The following is a 21,492-nucleotide window of genomic DNA, read 5'->3' as shown; positions in this document are numbered from 1 at the left end:
CTAACGTTCTTCTAGTGATTAGAATCTATTCCACACAGTAAACAATTATAAGAACAGATATTTTCCCTCTGGGGCTCTGTAAAACTAAATTTTGAACAGAAAAAAAATGCAATCTACAAACAAGTAGCTTTCCTGAAATGGGCCCCAGGCAGAAACAGCCTGCGCTGCCAGCCAAGGAGGGCGCTCCTCCTCAGCCCCCAGCCACCCACCCATCTGCAAACTGCACACAGCATGCATCTGACCCGCATTACAGCGTGACGGCTGCCCCGTGGCAGTGCCACTTTGTATGGGTGCGGGTGGGGGACAGGAGAGTGACGACAGAAAGGCAGTCCGTCAGGAGGAAGTCAACAGCAGACGTCAGCCATCGCTTTATTAAGGCTCGCCAGCCGGGTCTGAGTCACTCACCCCTCAGACCCCCGCCTTGGCCCACTCTGGGGTGACCCTGCAGGCAGAGGCTCCCCCCGAGACCCGGAGCCACAGTCTATCATGCACCACACATATCCACCCTGCAGGCTGGGGGTGTGGGGTTACTCAGGAAACTTGGGGGCCCTCAGCAGACTGCGGCTGGCTCTAGCAGGCCCTGGGCTCTGGCAGGGCTGGGGTGGGGGTGGCAGGGAGGTATGGGGGGACAGGGACTCACCCCCATCCCTCCCAGCCCAAACTATGGCTTTGTTATCCTATTGCCACTTGAGCCAGTGCGGAGTGCCCCCTCCCTCACCCCTCCCTCCTGGTCTGTGCTACACTGTGGGAGGCAATGAAGGGAAAGCCCTTGGGAAAGAAGCCCCTCTGTGCCTGGGACCTGGCCAGACCTTCGGGAGCCATGATCCCCCACTTCTGCTCCTCCCAACAACAGGTCTTCTCAGGTTCAGGCCAGTCCCTCAGAAGTGGACCCGCAGCACGTCCGGGCTGGTGAATGGCTGCTGGCAGGCTGTGCACGTCATGGGCAGGGAGCGCTGCTTCTCACCCAGGCAGGGCCGGCAGAGGAGGTGGCCACAGGGAAGCTGGTACACAGGCTCCTTTTTGAAGTAGGAAGAAAATACTCTTTTGCAGGAGGTGCACTCGGGGCCCAGGATACACCCAGGCTGCTCTGGTAAATCAGGGAGGAAAGAAAATAGGCCAGAGTTAGGGAAAGCTGCCCCACCCTCTACCCCTGCAGCAGCTCAGCTACATCACCCCCTAGACCACCTCTGGCTGATCTGGGAGCAGGGGTACCAGGGAGCCTGGGAACCTGGGAGGCCTCCTCTCCATCATCAAATCTCAGTGCTCCCATGAATGCTAAAAAAAAGCCTGTTTAGAAGGCAGTGGAGAGCAGTGGGCCCTTCCTCCCAGTCTCCCAACAAGATGTACCTTCCTCTGGAACAGGCTCCCAAGGCCAGAGCAAGGCACAGGCTCACCCTGACAACCTTGATAAGTTTCAAGAAAGGTGAGATGCAACAAGAAAAGGAAAAGCAGCCCTGGCTGGTGTGGCTCAGTGGATTGAGCGCCAGCCTGTGAACTGAAAGGTCACAGATTTAATTCCCAGTCAGGGCACATGCCTGGGTTGCAGGCCAAGTCCCTAGTTGGGGGCATGCGAGTGGCAACCAATCAATGTGTATCTCATATATTGCTGTTTCTCTCTCTCCCTTTCCCTCTAAAAGTAAATAAATAAATACAATTAAATTTTAAAAGAAAAGCAGAAAATGGTCTGGTGTATCAAGGTTGGGCAGGTCAAGGGGGCAGGGGGGTCACTAGAGGGGCAGGGCTCCTGTGGCAGACCTGCTGGCCAAGCCTGGGGCCCGCTTCTCTTTAGCCTGCAGCCCCAGCAGCTCCCCTCCCCAGCTGTCAGTCCCCTGCCTGTGCTGCCAGCTTTTCTCTCGTTCCACACTTCCCAAAGGGCCTCCTGAATAAGGGCCACGATGGGCAGGTCCTGTCCCCCCCGAGCTGCACCTGCTCTTCCTTCTCTCATGGCCCTTGCCTGCGAAGGCTGCTTTCTCTTCCAATCTATACCCCGCTGGAGAGGTCAACGATAGCCTCTTAGGGAAGAGCTCTAAGAATGAAAAGGGACCAGCCATGCAAAGATTGAAAGGGACAGCAAGAACAAAGAACGGCTGGTTCATTAGAGAAAGAAGGCACAGAGGTATGACATACAACAGTGCGGCTCCAGATGACACAGCAGAGGGAGGGCAGGGGCTGGAGCTGCAGGACCTCACAGGCAACAGGAGTTGCAATTTTATCCCAAGTTCAATGGGACGTGATGGAGGAATTCTAAGAAGTGGCGGACTGTGAGCTAGTTTGCATGGTAAGGTTTTTTGCGACTTCTGTGAGGAGAATGGGCTACCGTAATCGGAAGTCGTGGCTGTTAGGACGGGAGTCTGGGGAGCGCAGCAGGAAGGGCAGTGGGGCAGAGGAGCACTCTTTTATCTGCTCTGGAGGAGCATGAGCAAGGCTTGATGATAAACAGAATGTTCATGTGAGGACACCTAAGGAAAACGAAGGACGACCTGCATGTTACAGGTCTGACCAAATGGTAGATGCTGCTCTTTAGTCTCAGTGGTGTGATAAGGGGTGATGGGGGAACCTTTGGAGCAGTTCTGAGTTAGAAAGTTCACTCAAGATACCCACGCATTTTCCATGTGGAGGTGCCAAGCAGCTGTCAGGGAGGTCAGGGTCTGAGTTCCAGGGAGAGGTGGAAGCTGCAGGTGAACGTGGGCAGTCACTGGCCAAGTAGGGTCTCGCTTGGGTGACATGACAGAGGACAGAGAGAAGAGGGTCCAGGACCAGAGTGTAGAAGAAAGAGCTAGCAAAGGAAACTGCTAAGGGGCCCTTGGAAGGGGAGAAAACATAACATCTGAAAGGCCAAAAGAGAAGGTGTTTCAGGAAGGAGGGGCTGGTCAGTCACGTCAGACGCCGCAGAGAGAGGAAGTGCCCGTTGTATTTATGGTCACGGAAACTGCTGGCCATTTGGACAGGACAAGGTCTTGGGAATGGTCAGGATGGAAACAATCAGAGAGACAAAGGGGTGGGGACGACCTGTGGCTCGGCCTGGCCAGGCGGGGGGAAGACATGTATGCCTATCATTAGCTCCACCAGGTTTCATCTTGGTGAAGTCGTCCAGCTTTCTAGGCAGGTTCTCTCACTTTGTATCCTAATCGGTTCTGTCAGCCACTGTAGCCCCAAGTTCATTTTAGGAAAAAATTGGCTCAGTACGCCACCACTGTTCTTTTCTAGGACTAAGGAAACAATAGGAATGGATGAAGATGACATGCTCAACCCCAAACTTCACACTTAAAGTACCCCAGATGTCAGATGGGAGACAGACTAGGTAAGAAAAATATACTAAAGACGAAAAACCAAAGTCCTCAGGACAGAACAAATAACATTAGGTCTTAGCAAAAAAACACAGCAGGGAAGACAGCCCAGCCCGAAGTCCACAGAATTACTAAGCGCTGACTAAATAAAGCCTTCCCTGTGAAGTCCCACTTCCCAGGCAGCTCCTCAGCTCCCCTCGGAAAAGGAAAGAGACCAGGTTCCCCCTGCAGGCCTGGGTATTGGAGCTAAAGGAGCTGGGCACAAAGGTCCAGAGGGCCCCAGAGGCATGGCCCAGCATCCCATTTCAAGGGCTCCAAGGAGGCCGTGGGACCCATGTTACCCGAGCCAGTGCCTGCCCTCCAGGAAGAGCTGGTCCCTCTTGTGCCCAGGTGCTGGAGCTGTCCCCTGGTCAGCTGTGCTGTGAAGGAGGGCAAGGAGCCAAGGGTCGATGTCAAGGCAATTTCCAAGCTTTGTGACAGCTTCTGCTCATGGGACACTGGACCTGTCAAGAGATGCACAGACAACAATATCCAGAGAGAATTTTCAACAAAAGGAAAAACGAAACCACCAAGTCCATTGAGCAATACAAAAACGGCACTTCCAACTTTAAATAAACACAAATGTAAAGAAAGTCCTCCCTGATGTCTACTAGTGGATTGTGATGACAGAATACCAGCGTTAAAGGCTGGGGACGCTGGCAGTTGCTCCCCATCCCATCCATACCACTTTCTGGGTTCCTGGGCTCTGCACTAGCTTTCCTCCTCCTGGGAACTACTGGGCGGGCAGGAGCCACCTTGTGGCTCACCTGCAGAACTGCACCCTGCTTTCTGAAGGCCTCCTTGCCTGCCAAGGAAATGACTTGCTTGCAGGCAAATATCCAGCCTTGTGCCCCTGATCCCCGTCCCCATTCCCTCCCCAGCAGCCTTAGTTTGCGCTTTCCATCTCCTCCCTTCTGGAGACCCCACCACTGTGCAGGGCTGATGGCCTGCACTCTAGGCGTTTGTGTCCTCTCCTGTTGGGTAAAGCAAAGCAGTTACTACTGAGTGGAACGATGAAGACCTCACTTCACTTCAGCCCTGCCTGGTGTGGCTCAGTGGATTGAGCACCTGCCTGCAAAACAAAGGGTCACAGGTTCAATTCCCAGTCGGGGCACATGCCTGGGTTACAGGCCAGGTCCTGCATGTGTGGGGGTAGTCACACATTGATGTTTCTTTCCCTCTCCTTCTCCTCTCTAAAAAAATAAATAAAATCTTAAAAAATAACTCACTCCACCCAATGCACTCAGGATGAAGACAATGGGGGAGGGGGGTAGCTACCCAAGGAAGGACCCAGCGACCTGCCTGGTTCACAAAAATGTCTAAAGTGGGGAGTGGAATTTTGTATACAGTCTATAGGACACAGGACATTAGCTTGGACTGGTCAGCATGGTCCTGTGTCACCAACAAATCTGTCAAGGCCAACACCAATGAAGACCTCCCTAGACATCCAGGTCTAAGAACCTCTCTCCTGGTCTCACCCATTGTACCTCAGATCCTTCCAGGAGTTTCTGGGGGTCATGTTAACTATAATTTACACTCAAAACCACAGAAAGCGCAGATGTAAAATTTCTAAGCACACTACTTACATAGGCCTTAAGAGAGGAAATTAAAAGAATATACTCTAAACAGATGAGTGTTCATAAAGAAAAAAGAGTTGCCAAAGTGATGGAGAACTCAAGAATTAAAAATGTTTTAGCTTTAAGTTATAGTTATAGGCTTAGTGATCAATGCACATAGAAAGCTGTTGTTTTGGGAACTGGAACGCATGACCAGACCTACCCTGACTCCAGGAGACACTCAAGCAATTCAACCTTTGTGCCCCAGCAGGGCTGCAAGCAATTAAGATTGTATTAAAGAATTGCTGGTCAGCAGATGAAGGGATGCTAGAAAAACCGCTGGACTGCAACTTTTATCTGATAACCTTTTTCCGTGAATTCCAAACCCCTCACCTACTTTTTTCCTGAATTCCAAACCCCTTAATACCCTCTTCTCCTTATAAAAAAGGTTAGCTTGAGATATGTGAGGACGGATTTCTAGGGTACATAACCTGCCATCTTCTCAGATTCCTGGCATGTGAATAAAGCACCCATATCGATTCAATCCTTGTCTCTACTTATTGGTTCTGGTAGTGACAGGCAGCACAAACGCTGACGTTTCTGGTTTCCAAGAGCTAGCTCCGAAAGCACCAGGCACTGACAGTGACAGGGAATAATACCAAACTTATAAAGAGTGACTGATGCTAATACTGTTAAATTGTTTCAGAGTTTAGAAAAAGATACTTTCTAATTTGTCTTATCAAGCAAATAAATCTTCCATACCAAACCTGACCAAATATGGTGGGTGCACACACACACACTAGTTTAATCCCACTGAAGAATGCAAAACTCCTAAATAAAATGCTAGCACACAGAATCAAGAAGCCCATTAAAAGAAGCATGACCAAATGGAGTTTATTCCAGGAATGTAATAATGGTTCAACATGAAGAAGTCTATTAATGTACTTTCCCACATTAAGACCTAAGGATGAAGCCCTGGCAGGTGTAGCTCAGTGGATTGAGCACCAGCCTGCAAAGCAGAGGGTCATTGGTTCGATTCCCAGTCAGGGCACATGCCTGGGCTGCAGGCCAGGTCCCCAGTTGGGGGTGTGCAAGAGGCAACCACACAGTGATGTTTTTCTCCCTTTCTCCCTCAATTCCCCTCTCTCTAAAAAATAAATAAGTAAAATCTTAAAAAAAAAAAGACCTAAGGATGAAAAATCATTTTCCATTGATACTGAAAAGGCATTAGATGAAATTCAACCACCAATCTTGGATAAACACAGTGACTAAAACAGGAATAAATGGTGTGTGAAGGCATCTGAAATAGGTCCCAATGAACCCCTCCTCCTGATACTTGTGCCCTGAGTGCCCCTCCCCTTAAGAGTGGGCTGGACTGCAGTGATGTGCTTCCCACAGAATACAGCAACAGCGATGGGCCGCCATTTCCACGACGAGATTACACAAAGCCGGCTTCCACCTCGTTTTCATGCTCTGTGCACAGTTACCATGCTGTGCTCTGCCCCTGAGGGGCGCATGTGGCAAGGAATTGAGTCCAGACTCTGGCCACCAACCACCAAGGAAATGAAGCCTCCAGTTCAACAATTCAGCAAGAAACTGAAGCTTGCAACAACCACTGAGCAAGCCTGGGAGTGCAGCCTTCCCCAGGCAAGCCCGGGGATGCCCGCAGCCCCACCGCAACTTGGACCGCAGCCTTGGAAGAGCCTGAAGCAGATGGTCCATCCAAGCAACAGCTCCATTCCCGACTAGAGAAGCTACAAGGTAATGAATGCGTGGTGCATTAAGCCAGGAAGTTTCGGAGCGATTTAAGCTGGCAAAGCACAAAACAAAGGGCAGCGGTGCCGAGTGCCGCCTGGGAGGAGCAACGATGACGCCAGGCCAGGACAGAGGACGACGGGTTACCTGCTGAGCAGTCCATGTGTGTCAGACCGAGCTCACTGGCAGCTTTCATTTTCTTAGGGGTGTGCCCTGAGGTAGTGGGTGAGACCGGAAGGTTTGTGGTAGGAAAACAGGAAGCATTTACACCGAGGCTACTGTCCGGGGCATGTTCAGCCTGCTCCATCTTCCTTTTCCGAGATGGCAGAGCAACGGAAGAAGGGGTCACTGCCAGTGCAGTCTGTGCTCTCCCAAGCAGATGGCAGCCAGGGATGGAGTGCTGGAGCAGGAAATGATCGATCCGGGCCTTCAGGGAAGGGTGCGGCAGGGGCTGGGAGTGAGGAGTGAAGGCCACCCCTGTGAAGGGGTCACTGGGCACTCGGCCCCACGTGGCTTCACTGCGGTTACACTTCTCCAACGTGCTCTGGTCGATGACCTTGCCTGAGGGCAGCAGCATGGGGCAAGGCATGATCTCCAGGGTGATGGGATCCAGGAACTCCTCAGGCACATCTGGAATTACCTCAGCCAGCTCCTGCAGGCTGGAGGAGACCTGCTGGACCTCTGACTGGCCCCCAGGGTCACAGTCACTCTCCATAGGCAAGGCTGGAGCCTGCAGAGCCAAGTCCTGAGGGAGGCTCTCTGAGGCAAGCAGCAAGACACTGTCTATCAACTCCTGAGAGCAGCTTTTGGCTGGCTGACCCCACACTTCCAACCGCTTGATGCAAGGGATACCACTGCCTGTCACATGGGTGATACAGATCTTGAGATGGGCCACGTGGTTAAGGGAAAGAGTCCCTTTATTCCAGAGCTCCTGGGCCACAACAGCAGGAGAGGGGAGTGTGGCTTCCATCGGAGTAAACGGTGGCCTGGCCTTGAAGCCCCTGTGGCTAAACACCGCTTGGCTCTGATTTTTCAACAAGACTTTGCCTACCAAGGTGAATGCCTCCTTGTCGGGGACAGATGGCTCAGCTGGCCCTGGGGTCCGGTGCTCGGGGGTGTCCCAAGACGCTCTGCTGGATAAGGTGGACGTGTACAGTTCCAAGCCAGTGACATTGTGGCCTCCCCGAGCTGTGAGGTCTATGTTAATTCTACAGATTTCCACGTTGAAGGGAAAGGAAAGTGTCACATAGACTGGTGGCTTAATAAAATACTCTGTCCTAAATCCACAACTTCTCTTCGTGAGATCTTCAGAGATGAGATTTTCTACTTCATAGCCATCAGCCGATATCTAGATTTAATGACAAATATGAGACAAATTGATTTGATGAAAGACAAATGAAGACATCTAGTATTCAAGAATTTGCCACTTCTAAGAAAATTCTTTAAAGAAAATCTGAAGTATCTCATTTAAAATTTCCTCTATTACCTCAAATTTTCCTAGTTCTGTTTTGTTTTGCAGGTGCCCAAGAACAGGTCAAAAGCTGAGGACAACGGTGTCCCCAAGTACTGTCCACTCTTTAAAAATATGAACAACAAAGCTTTCCCCAACACATCTCTGTGGAAAAAGGGCAGATATACTGGTGGTTTTTTATTTCAGATGATGAAAACATGCATATTTAGGGAAAAAAAAAGGATGTTCATTAAAGTTTTCAATTTTGTATTTGGACTAACAAGTTCCCTAAGAAAGCATAACAAGCTTGTAAATCTATGAATGATGAGAGCTGTTTTTTTTTTTTTTAATGTGTGTAAGGATCACAAAAAATAATGGGAAATAAATAAGTTTGTTCATTCATTCATTCATTCGCACCAGAACCAACGATCACTAGCTACCCAGGTACCGAAAAATGATGCTTCCGAAATCTCTTGATGTCGATTCCACATGCAGAGCAACCAAGCTACCCTATGTGTGCCACTCATGACATAGTCCTTTTCTGAATGATGGGAAATTTAAAAGTGAATGGGCTAGAAGATGGGATTGTAAATAACGTCTTCTCCTTTTCATGTTTCTAATATTTGTTATAACCAATGGAAATTTTAAGATATCTTTGAAGTAGTCAGTTTAACAATCTAGGAACCTGAAATAGTAAGCTGAGTGCAGAAACTCCAGATTAGGAGAGAGGTTCAACTCTCCCCTTAGAGCTTTCTTATTCCCTGCTCTGAGGTGTAGACAGACACCCTCCTTGCACAAAAGGGGTGGCAGCTTAATTCATATAGAGGAGAAGGAATACAAATAACAAATATTTATTCCTAGCATTTGAAATTACAAGAACTAGGGAGAGAAAGAGTGTTTCCATCTTCACTATGACTTTGAGTGAAATTAAAATTGACCATCAGAGGGAAAGCACAATGAAGACGACCTTGCACAAAGTGAGTCACAGCCCACCCTGTAGTGGAGCTGACTCTAGGGTTGCAGCTTGACCCACGCTTATCTGGTGGAACCTAAAACAACCAGGGTGAAAGCACATTAAACCTGGCTTGTGTTTACTATACAAGGCAGGAAGTGGGGAAAAACATGAAAATAGACATAGACATAGTATACTTAATTTATGTGTATGTGCTTGTTTGTTTACCTTGTTGCAGTAAATTCTTGGTCTGAACTGTGGGAGGCAAAGATTTATTACCATCTTTGTGGCTGAAGGGATAGCTTCCAAGCATCAGAACCAGCCTTAAATAAAAAATAAAACTTGGTATTAGACAAGTTAAAATTCCATTCTAAACTTTTAGGAGTTGATTCCTAAGAGAAGAGAATCAAACAGGGTAACAACAAAAACTCTCAGCCCTGGCCAGAGTGGGTCGCCTGGTTGGAGCATCATCCCATAAATTGAAGGGTCTTGGGTTCAATTTCCAATCAGGGCACATGCCTAAGTTGCGGGTTCAGTCCCCGGTTTGGGATGCGTATGACAGGCACTGGACCAATGTTTCTCTCTTGAATCGATGTTTCTCTCCCTCTCTCTCTCCCTCTCTCAAATCAATAAGCATATCCTCAAATGAGGATTAAAAAAACCCCAAAATTTACATACACACTTTCATGGCCTAACCTCACTCTCTTTATCTTACATGTAATGCTGGGAAAAAATCAGTCACTGAAGAATTGCAGAGGAGACTTCTATTGCTGACTGCGCGGGATGGCAAAGACTACTAGTTCTCTGGCTGGCAGCTGTTCTAAAGACCCAGTAGCAGCAAGGAGTTCGCTCTGCAGGGGGCTCCCCACAGGAAAGGGAGGGCCAGAAGTGGCTGAGCTCAGAGAAAGAACAGGCCTTCTTACCTGGAGGGTTTAGAATGGGAAGGATCATACAGAAAATAATCATAGTGGTACTAAGCTTCTTTTTTATTTAATACTTGTCAATGCAATTATTTTCTTATTAAAAAAACAAAGAAAATCAAAAACAACATTCCTGAGAAAAAGAAACTCTTAGGGTTGGGAAGCACCTTAAAAGGACTTCTAATCCAAATAGTCATTTTAATGATTGTCCAGGGCAGGGGGAACAAGTAAAGGTGGTCAAAAGGTACAAACTTCCAGTCATAAGAGAAATAAGTTCTAAACATATAATGGACAGGACCCCAGCCAAGATGGAGGCATAGGTAGACACGCTTTGTCTCCTACCATGACCGTAAAGAAGGATTACATCTATCTCAAAAGGAAAACAACCGAACTACCAAAAAACTGAACTGCATGGAAGTCCAACAAACAAAGGTATAAAGAAGTAATATTCATCCAGACAGGAAGGAGGGGCCGAGCCAAGGTGGAGAGAATTCGGTGAGGAGGCAGTGGTTGCTATGGCAGCAGTGACAGCGGTGGCAGCACGGCAGTGGCCGTGGCCGGCCAGTGGAAAGAGCAGTCACACATAAAGATCGGGAGGGACACTTGGGGAGCAATCCCAGCCCCAGACCAGACTGTGCAGCTCACAGTTCTAGCACGGGGGAAAATAAAGCCTCATTGCTTCTAACTGTGAAAACCAGTGGGGGTAGAGTGCTTCCCAGACAAGGTAAAGCTAAAGGAGTTCATCATCACCAAGCCATTATTATACGAAATGTTGAAGGGACTTATTTAAGAAAAAGAAGATCAGAACTATGAACACTAAAATGACAACAAACTCACAACTATCAACAACTGAATCTAAAAATTAAAAATAAAAACAAGCTAAGCAAACAACCAGAATAGGAACAGAATCATCGGTATGGGGATCATTTGGAGGGTTATCAGCTGGGAGGAGGAAGGGGGAGAATGGGGGAAATGGTGCAGGGACTAAGAAGCATAATTGGTTGGTACAAAATAGACGGGGGGAAGTTAAGAATAATATAGGAAAGGGTGAAGCCAAAGAACTTATATGCACAAACCATGGACATGAACTAAGGGGGTGGGACTGCTGGAGGGAAGGGGGGCACTGGGTGGAGGGGGCCAAAGGGGAAAAAATGGGACAACTGTGATAGCGTAATCAATGAAATATACTTTTAAAAAGATATAATGTGCAGTATGGTGACTAGTTAACAATACTGTACTATATATTTGAAAACTGCTGAGAGTGTAGATCTTAAAAGTTCTCATCTCCAGAAAAAAACTACATGAGGTGATGGATCTTAACTAATTTATTACAGTAATCATTTTGCAGTATATGAGTATACATAAATCAAAGCACTGTTGTATATCTTAAACTTTTACAATGTTATATGTCATTACAGTGCAATAAAACTGGAACAAAAAAATGACCAATGTCCAGTAGCCTTTGGTGCTCTCTGTAGAGATGTAGGAAAGCCACTGCAAATATCCTGCTCAGTGGCAGCCCTGTGCAATGGATCTGAAGTCCTTGGGTGAGGCCAGCCAGCCATTTTGTGCTTTTCCATCTGGCCAACAAGAGCATTAAAAAACTGTTAGCCCGACAGGTACAGGGCCATCTTCTGAGATCTTTGTTGTCATGATCAGTAGGTGCCACTTGCAGAGGTCAGGCATGCTGGGTGGCCTGTAACATTTTAGTGAGCAGTTTCTGCACAGTGAAGACCTGCCTTGAGGCCTTTAAATATTTATTATTTCAGCCTAGTCCCTAACACAGTTTTACCTATAAACACAAAGTAAAATAACATGGTTTTAACATATGCTAAATTCTCTAGGAAGGGAAAAAAGACTGTACTTTGTTTTGTTCAGATCTTTACCAAGAGGTGTTTACCATTTCTTTTTTATAACACAGATATAAAAAAAAATTTTTTTCAAGATTTTATTTATTTTTTTAAAGAGAGGGGAAAGGGAAGAAGAGAGGCAGAAAAACATCAATGTGTGGTTGCCTCTTGTGCTCCCCCAACTGGGGACCTGGCCTGCAACCCAGGCATGTGCCCTGACTGGGAATCGAACCAGCGACTCTTTGGTTTGCAGGCTGGAGCTCAATCCACTGAGACATACCAGCCAGGGCTCTTTGCCATTTCTGAAAACTGCATCACCCAGAGTAATGCTAATACATTTGCCAGTCTGTCTACCTACATTCTAGGTGATGTTACATGTTGGTAAAAGCTTCTGATTACTTTATACTTCCCAGTTTGGTCATATACAAACATTTAGACATAAAAATAAATTTTATTATCACAATTTAAAATTTCTCCCTTATAGTACTATTATGGCATTTGTGTTTGGGGGGGTAGAAGTAGGTTTACAGTTGTTCATATGGAAAATAATACAAATAACAAATAATTAATACAAGAATAAACTGTGTTTTGCATACTCACAACTTGTAAACCTACTTTTGCCCCACCCTGCATGTGTGTGTATACACTGTTACAGGGAGTTCTCTCTTCCCCTCTTTGCCTTGAGGGGTAGGACTTTGGTCAGAAAAAAAAGATACAAACTTTGTTACAATATCAAAATTCTGAGAAGTGCTTAATATTAGTAAAAAAAAGTTCCACTAGTCCGCAATCATCTCTATCCCCACAGTCCATATCTTAGGCCTTTTTCAGGAAAAAAATCTGGCAGAGGTAACAATGCCAATTCCTTGAAGTATTGATTTGATTTCCTAGTGGTAAGTACTGACTTCACCAATATTTACATTCTTCCAATCTTCTTGCTGTTTTCTTAGACATTTCACACTGTGGTTTTTTAACTTTAATTTATTCTACATGTCATGAAATTAATTCCTCTGAGAACCTAAATTCCAAGACCAGAGCAAGTTGGGCAGGGTCTTCTTGGAGCCATGACAAAGAGCTTTCCTGTGAGTATAAAGTCAACTGGAAAAGTCTTTAAAATTTATCTGAATACCCAACTCAATAGTAAATGGCAGCCTGAGATGGAGTTGCCCAGATGTGACTGCCCTCAGCCCTTTGCCTTTCACCCCTGGCTCAGACACCTGCTTCTGTGGCTGGACTTGAGAGATGACCAGGATGAGGGAGGCAAGGCTGAACAAAGGGCTTTCAGACTTCTGTTATCTCATAACTTTTAAAAATTCCACTTCAGATACTTGAAAGCAAAGACTCTGGTTGTCCCACTAATCAATGTGATAATTTAAAAGGTCTTATCCACCGGTGTCTCAGCAAACACAGGGCTCACTCTTCTAGTGAGTCATTAGACAAGGACCCTCTAGTTGTTAAAAAGAACATACCACCGGCCAGGGAGGCACATACACAAAATGGCTTAGAGGAGGCTACCAGGAATTTTACTCGATTTAAACCTTACCAACTGGTTAGCCCTAAAGTGGGTACTAATATCCTTATTTTGCAGATGAAGAAGTTGAGGCTCCAAGAGGGGTTAAGCTGGACTTCATAGTCCAAACCTTCCCAAACCACCCTGGTTCCTGTCTACTTGGTCACCATTTACCTTGAAGGACTTACCAGGAAATTATATGAATACCTTACAACTTGTTTTTTCCCTGTTACTTAGGTCAAGGTTTGGTATTATTCATTTCTTAAAAATCAATTATTCCAAACTTACAATTAATGTGGCTATGCTTTACTATGAAGAAATTTGGAAACCTTGACTGCCCTTTCCAATATGTATATCAAACCTCAAGCTGTTTTTTGAGGAAAACCTTTAGGTAAGCTAGCCTTCTAGCATCTCACCTCATCAGAGGTTAATTCCATTAGTCAACTATTAAAGTATATGGGCCTTTATCTGACAGAAACAGCCTACTTGTTCTTCACAGCACTTACCAAACCTAATTTGAGTGAATATTTACAATGTTCAGTCCATCCACGTTAAGTTCTTTTTAAAGACGCCAGCCTACGTGGCACCTCACGCCTCCTTGCGTGGCACCCCTGGTGGCTGCTGCATTCATATCCCATACCACCACAGGACACCCTTCTTAGCAGTATGGATCCTCGGCTGTGGCAAAAATAAATGTAACACATTGCTAAAATGCAGCGGTCATTCTGTGAAGATTCACAGGACACCAGGGTGACACCTCAGCTGAGAACCACAATTTTAGTCTCTAAAGTGCGTTATTCCGTAGAGCTGCCCCTCAGAGTAGTGCACTAAACCACCCTCGTGTTTATTCCAGCCACAGTCATCACACACTCCTTGATCCACCGCAAATACTCTTTACCAAACCGTTCACTGGTTCTGAGTAGCCCATTAGTAAGAAATTTAATAAGAAACATCTCTATAAAGTTGGGTGCTTTTTTCATTAGGTTCAATTCCCAGTCAGGGCACATGCCTGGGGTGTGGGCTAGGTCCTCAGTTGGGGGTGTGCAAGAGGCAACCGACTGATGTCTCTCTCCCTCTCTCTGTCCCTCCCTTCCCCCTCTTTCTAAAAATAAATAAAACCTTTAAAAATTTTTCATTACAGAAATTTTATTACAAAATATTTCAGATAAAAGTCAAGATTATAATATGGTAGATACTCTCACATCCACCACCTAGATTTAGCAAATGTTAACGTTTTGCCATGTTTGCTTCTCATTTCAGTGTTGAGCAAAATGTGTAAGATATAAAAACCACCACTAATTCTATTTCTTCTCCCTTTTTACCAAGAAGCAAATATCTGAAGTTTGTCTCTTATTCAAATCAGTATAGGTTTGTATATATCCATAAACAACACGCAGTCGTTTTATGCATTTTTAATGCACCTTAATGATACTATACCATAATTTTGTAACTTGCTTTTCTATTAAGCATTATTATTTTAAGGTTTTCTATGTTGAAATGTGTATATCTAGTTTAATCATTTTAATGTCTTCATGGTCCTGTTCTAAAGTCTTGAGGTATTACAGTCTTCCTTCTCACCAGAATTATGGAATATAAAGGTTTGTAATGGAGCTTTCTGCAGACGACATTCAGAGTGAGTAAGGATGGTTTAAATCAATGTTTTTCAATTTGTGGTTTTGAAATCATGTTATGGGTTAAAGAAAAGAAGTAACTGAAAGAGAATACAAAATATCAAATTACACACAGCACCATATAATGAAACTCTTGTTTCTGTTTCATACAAGTATGTAAACAAATGTATATACTAGATCCAATATCATAGGTACTTCTTATTATGACTCTTGATGAAAAAATTTAAAAAACACTGGCCAGAAGTATACCCAGAAGTCAGGGAAGAATTACAGAAGTAACATTTGAACTGGGGACAACCAGGACACATGCCTGACTTCATGGGCAATTGTGAAGTGACAAATATTACATACTAATGGTACAATGGACAATATATGTTTGAGTATAGGAGCCAAGACCCAAGAAAGAACAGGGGAAGGATACTAGGGAGAGGGACAGTAAGAGTCAAGGGACAGTGTGAGGCAGGTTCAGGAAATGCCGAATATGCACTTAGCTGGAGGGGGAAGGAGGAGGCAGGGCTTGGAAGGCAGATGAAACCAGATGGGGAGGGCCCTGAAAGTTATGCCGTGGGGCTTCAGGCCACTGTATGCGGCGGGCTGAGGGCGGCGGGCTGAGGGGGGGGACTTCCAAACCACAGATCAAGGATCATGAACTCAAATTACTGAGCCATAATCAGCATTTTAAAAAAATTAAAAGTAGAAAGAAAATGTCAGAGTGCAGCACACATGAGAATGAACAACGTTTTACGAAACTTTCGTTTCAGATAGTTATAGCTATCTGAATCTTTCTTCCTCCCTTCCTTCCTGGGCTTTGATGTAAAAGGTCTTTCTTATTAAGGGTTGTACTAAAAAAAAAATGTTGAAAGCTACTGGTCGGAGGGAAGTCACAGAAGGCTTATAACCAGGAAAAGAAATGACACTACCAAAAAGTCTGCCATTAACCTCCTAGATAACAACAGCAATTTTGAACCACTTAGAGGCAATTTGCAAACCTTCAAGGGGTTTCCCTTTCCTAAGCTGATGTGTTCCCTACCACCTTTTTTTTTGCACTACAAGACGGGTTATCTTTGCAAATGGCTTCCTGAAGACAGCAAATGCGAATCAAAAGTACAAACTACTTAGAAATAAACTAAGTCTCAGTTTTTCCCTTGAATTTTCTTCCATTAATATTTTTTTAAGATGAGAAAGGAGAAAAATGGACTATGTATAACATAGTACTGAGTATCTCACAAGAATTTCAAAGCTACCTTATAAAAACTTTTATTTTTCAAAATTTTAATTAACTTTTTAAGATCATTGTAGGTTCCTGTGCAGTCATAAGAAACAATACAGAGATTCCAGGTACACTTAACCAGTTTCCCTCAACGTCATCATCTTGCATGTTATAGTATACTATCACAACCAGGAAATTGGCAGTGGTACAAATCACAAACCTTATTCAAATTTGTAAGTTTTGAATCTCATTTGGGTGTGCCTATGTATTTAGTTCTTTGCAATTTTATTCTATGCATAGATTTGTGTAATCACTACCATAGTCAAGAAGTTCTCTCACAAGGATGCATTGTACTGCCTTTAAGAAGCCTTTTATAAGTCCAAATATTGTATTACCACAGAAGTCTTGAAGTTCTAAGCCCTCAGATGAACACTCCAGTTAATTCCACTACCCTCACTGTAAGAAAAGAACCTGAGTACCATGTTTATTCTTGGTTTATCTGCCACTTAAATAACATGACTATGTAAAAAAATGCAAAAGAATACATAAACATAAAATTAAAGAATTATGATGACACAATTTGTTAAAAATCTGTATTAGGAATATGTATACATGAAGAGTTTGGGAGGTAATAGTGGACAAACAGAAATTTAAAATATACAATGTACCCTAACTAGTGTGGATCAGTGGATTGAGCGCTGGTCTGCAAACCAGCGGGGTTGCCGGTTCAATTCCCAGTCAGGGCACATGCTTGTTGCTGGCCAGGTCTCCAGTTGGGGGCGAGCGAGAGGCATCCACACATTGACATTTCTCTCCCTTTCTCCCTTCCCCTCCTTCTAAAAATAAATAAATAAAATCTTAAAATATGCAATGTATTAAGAGTAGTGGGATAAGTTGTTTTTTTCCTTCCATATGTTCACAGTTGATAAAGGTAGTTAAACAACTGGATGGGTTCCTGAGGTCTAAGGATGATGTCAGAGAGGAATGAGGCTCTGGATGCACGCCCATAGTATTTCTCGCAGCTGACAGCCCCTACAGAATTGGATGTCCAGACAGAGACAGACCTTTCTCCTTTGCCTCCCTGTACTAAGGCTGAGTAAAGACAAGTGCAAGAGAAGGGCTAAGAAGAAATTCAAAGATAGGGTGCCCAGCCATGTGGTCTACCCAGGACTGGGGTATTTTCTGGAATGTGGAACTCTCAGTGCTGAAAGCAGGAGAGAATAAGGTGACCATAACACTTTCTTAACACCTGAGCATCCATCTTCGTTTGGGCTACAAAGAAGTTGCCATAACTGAGTTGTACAACCTCATTTTGAGACTCAGGAAAATGTAATGGAAAGCAATTCTGGCAGTTACACCTAATTTAAAGACTAGGCTTAAACAGGTTACAGGGGGGGGGGGGGAGAAGAAGAAAAGATTACCTGTCAAATAAGAGAAAAGCATTTAACCTCAAAGAGTGGGTGGAATACCAATGCACTGAGCAATTTTATAAATTGGGCACTTCAGCTTTTAAATAAGTACAATATTTCTTATAATTTCTAAATTGAGTTACTTGTCCACCCATGAAAAAAAAAATTGACTTATGTGCCTTCTTCTTAGAGCTGGTTAAATGAAAAGACAGTTGTCCCAGCCCATCCTCAGTAAGAGGAGTACAAGGGACCAGAACATAGGTGTGGACTCCAAAGAAGCTCGCAACCTCACACACCTGGAACCAACTTACCTTTCAAGCGCTTAATATGTGCAAGGCACTATGCTAGGCACAAACAGATGTCTTAAAAACTCATACTCAGAGCAAGACATTTATGGGAATAATTTTTACTTTTAAGAGACCTAGAGACTCAAAATAAAGACATGGACAGAGTTCTAATACCATCTAATCAGTGCCTTAATAGCACCGTCAGCAAAAGTCTATGGGAACCCAGCTGAGGCAGCTAGGCTCTCCATGTGTAAACCTGACCTTAACTCCATCCCTCTCCTCAGGCCTTATTCTATCTGCTCTGGCCGCTCTCCTGAATCCTGAACTTATTTGACTACTGGACACTTTCCTTAACATGGAACAACATTCAAGTCTCTTCTGCCCTCACCGGCCCTGTCAAAAAACACTGCCTTGGTGCTGTGTCTTTTTTAGGGTCGTCAACTTAGCAAATAAAAATTTTAATGCCCACTTACATCTGAAAATTGGATAAACAATAGACTTTTTATTTAGTATAAGAATGCCCCAGGTACCCTTTGGGATATACACTAAAAATATTACTGATTGCATTCAGTAAACTAGGAATAGAAAGGAACTTCCTCAACACAGTAAAGAGCATTTATAAAAAACGCACAGCTAAAAAACTCAATGGTGAGAGACTGAAAGCATTCCCCCTAAGATCAGGCACAAAACAAGGATGCCTACTTTCACCACTTCTATGCAATTCCATACTAGATGTTCTAGCCAGAGCAATTAGGGAAGAAAAATAAATAAAAGGGTACCTAAAGTAGAACAGAAGTAAGACTATCCACAAATGACATGATCTTATACATAAAAAATCTTAAAGAATACACATACATACAAAAAACAATTAGAATAAAAGAATTAGCAAAAGTGTAGGATTAATGTTTTATTTCTATACATTAACAAAGAGAAAACTGTAAAGAAAATTAAGACTATTTCATTTACAATAGCATCAAAAAGAATAAAATACATCCTGGCCAGTGTGGCTCAGTGGACTAAGCATGAGCCTGTGAATCCAAAGGTCACTGGTTTAATTCCCCATCAGGGCACATGCCTCGGCTGTGGGCCAGGTCCCCAGCTGGGGGTGTGTGAGAGGCAACCAACTGATGTTTCTCTATCACATTGATGTTTCTCTCTACCTTTCTTTCTCCCTCCCTTCCCCGCTCCCTAAAAGTAAATAAATAAAACATTTTTAAAAAAAGAATAAAATACTTAGGAATAAATTTAACCGAAGAGGTCTAAGACTTGGACACTAAAGACTACAAAATGTTGCTGGAAAAAATTAAAGACCTAAAACTATGGAAAGACATCCTGTGTTCATGAACTGGTGGCTTAATATTATTATAATAATTGAAAGATGCTAAATACCATTAGTCATTAGGGAAATGCAAATCAAAACCACTTCACATCCACTGGGATGGCTATTAAAACACACACACACACACACACACACATACACACAGAAAATAACAAGTGTTAGCAAAACTGGAACCACCACCTGTCCTTATCCCCATTTGAGACCCAGCCTGAACCTTTCTGCCTGGAAGTCCATCTCAGCATGACCCAAGCATACATATTCATTAACACTTTACCCAAAATTCCTTTCTGCTTTGATTCCAATTTTAGTTGCTGACTTCTGTCAATATAGGGACCAAAATCTTCATTCCCCAATTGAATCAGTTGCCAACTCCTGTCTTTTCCCTCCTTCAAAATGTCTCTAGAATTCAAACTTTCCATCCCCATAGTTCTGGCCCGCATCTCTCACCTGAGCTTTTGCATATACAGTATTCCCTCACTTATCGCGGGTATTACATTCCGGACCACCCCCGCGAAGTAGGAACCTTACATTTATTTTACACTCTTAAACCTACGTAACTAACAACATAGATATACAGTAACACAAAATCCCGCGATATAGGGAAAAATTGGGGAGGAATAATTAAATACAGTGTTTTTTAAAATCCTGCGATACAGTGAGGCCGCAATAAGTGAACCGTGATATAGCGAGGGACTACTGTATCTGTGAAATATTCTCCAATTCATCTCATGCACCCCTGGTAGGGGACCGCTTTGTGTGGTTTTGGGAACTGCAGCTTCACCGCAAGCTAGGCCTTGCAAAAGGCCTGTAAGTCTTGACCAGAAAACCGGGAAAGCTAGAAGGCAGGCATGACCTGATTTCTGCACCAGGGGTCCCTGTGGGAAATCAGGCTTAAGGAATGTATACTATGCTTTGAAGTTTGCTCTGCCCTCACCTGCTGATCCTTTAGTGCCAGAGAATCCAGCGGACCTTGACCTAAAGTGACCACTGTGCTCCTTTCATTGTTATCTGTATCCCTAGAAGTTAATAGTAACCGAAGCATTTGGGGTTCATTGGTGATTTATGTACCCTGACTATATACCCCTACACATACCCCTTTCAATAAAAGGCATGGTAAAAGGGAGTTCGGGGCTCTAGAGAGAACTGCCACCCCTCTCTCTTCCTCCCAGAGAGAAATCAGTGTCCAGGTTAACTCATTTCTCCTCATCCCTGATCCTGAAACCTCTGCAGGACAGTTTCCACCGAGCTGGGGTGTGCCCCCACACACGCCCACCTCCCAATCTAGTTCTACCCTGCTTTTTACCTCACGATTCTAAAACATCACTCTGCCCCATTAGTCCCTGACTTAGATCCATTTAGAAACTCCCCAGCCGCTACAGACTTAAGCTGTTAAGCAAGGCCCTTGGTCTTTGTGACCCAGATACTCTACCTCTCTAGAACCACCCTTTGCCTTCCTTCCACTCCCAACTCTCCAGCAATGTCCAACCACCCTCACTAAACATTATTCTCTATGTTATGGGACACATTCTAGGCACTGAAAATAGACAAAGTTAACTCAAAAAGCTACTTTCCAAAAGAGAAACCAATAAGTAAACAAATAAGGAATAATTTCTGATACTGCTGAGGACAGTGAAGAGAATGAAGCTGGAGAAAGTGACAGAGCATGATCAAAGGCCAACAGGGTACTGTTTTAGTTAGCAATGGATGGGGAAGTCCTCTCTTAAAAAGTGATCTTTGAGAGTAGACCTAGATAGTGATGGGAGGGAACCTTTTTAAAAAAAATTCTCACAGACCTCAAATATTTAATGCTACTTGTATTAAGTCACATATAGACAATCTCCTTATACCTGTGGCTCTAATACAACCAAACCTGAAGCCCACTAGACCTCCTGTTATGCGCAGTAATAAGTTTCCTTTTCACCTGAACTACTTGCCATGAAAAATATTCTGCCTGGTCATCGTATTTTTAAGAACCACTGATCCAACAGGCACTCATATAATTATACTTCTCTAAGTTCAATTTTAGGGAGAAAATATTCCAGGAGGTGCAAAAGAAGTATAAATGAAGAAGAGAGGGGGGCCATGGGGAAGATATTAAGCTCACTAATTCTGAAATGACTTTTTAAAGCAGGAAGCATCAGCAACTAAGAACAACTAACCAAATCTACAAGAGTAAGAAGGACCTGCCCTAGCCGGTGTGGTCCACTTGGTTGGAGAAGGGTTGCAGGTTCAATTCCCATGCCTAGGTTATAGGTTTGGTCCCCAATCGGGGTGTGTACAAGAGGCAACCAATGGATGTT

General features: G+C 44.3%; 1 protein-coding gene and 1 non-coding gene across 6 annotated transcripts in view; both read right to left on the bottom strand.

Annotated features, from left to right (window-relative positions):
* Positions 1-344: 344 nt before the first annotated feature.
* UBOX5 (U-box domain containing 5) overlaps positions 345-21,492 on the bottom strand; it is a 34,185-nt gene continuing 13,037 nt past the window's right edge. For 3 of the 5 annotated variants that reach the window (XM_090286123.1, XM_090286125.1, XM_090286124.1), the window contains exons 2-5: positions 9,268-9,362; positions 6,785-7,985; positions 3,629-3,790; positions 345-1,087 (exon numbers count right to left, since the gene is read on the bottom strand). In XM_090286123.1, coding sequence (XP_090142249.1) covers positions 879-1,087; positions 3,629-3,790; positions 6,785-7,985; positions 9,268-9,321 — 1,626 coding nt within the window. In that variant the 5' untranslated portion in view covers positions 9,322-9,362 and the 3' untranslated portion in view covers positions 345-878. The remainder of the gene's footprint in view (positions 1,088-3,628; positions 3,791-6,784; positions 7,986-9,267; positions 9,363-21,492) is intronic. The other 2 variants (XM_090286127.1, XM_090286126.1) reach the window with 2 other exon arrangements.
* On the bottom strand, positions 8,497-8,629 carry LOC150003310 (U11 spliceosomal RNA). Its single transcript, XR_016512890.1, has one exon. It is a non-coding gene; the product is annotated as a U11 spliceosomal RNA (small nuclear RNA).

Source organism: Furipterus horrens, unplaced genomic scaffold, assembly GCF_987537825.1.
Source record: "Furipterus horrens unplaced genomic scaffold, mFurHor1.1.pri manual_scaffold_8, whole genome shotgun sequence".
NCBI classification, from domain to species: domain Eukaryota; kingdom Metazoa; phylum Chordata; class Mammalia; order Chiroptera; family Furipteridae; genus Furipterus; species Furipterus horrens.
This window is presented reverse-complemented; position numbering and strand designations above follow the sequence as displayed.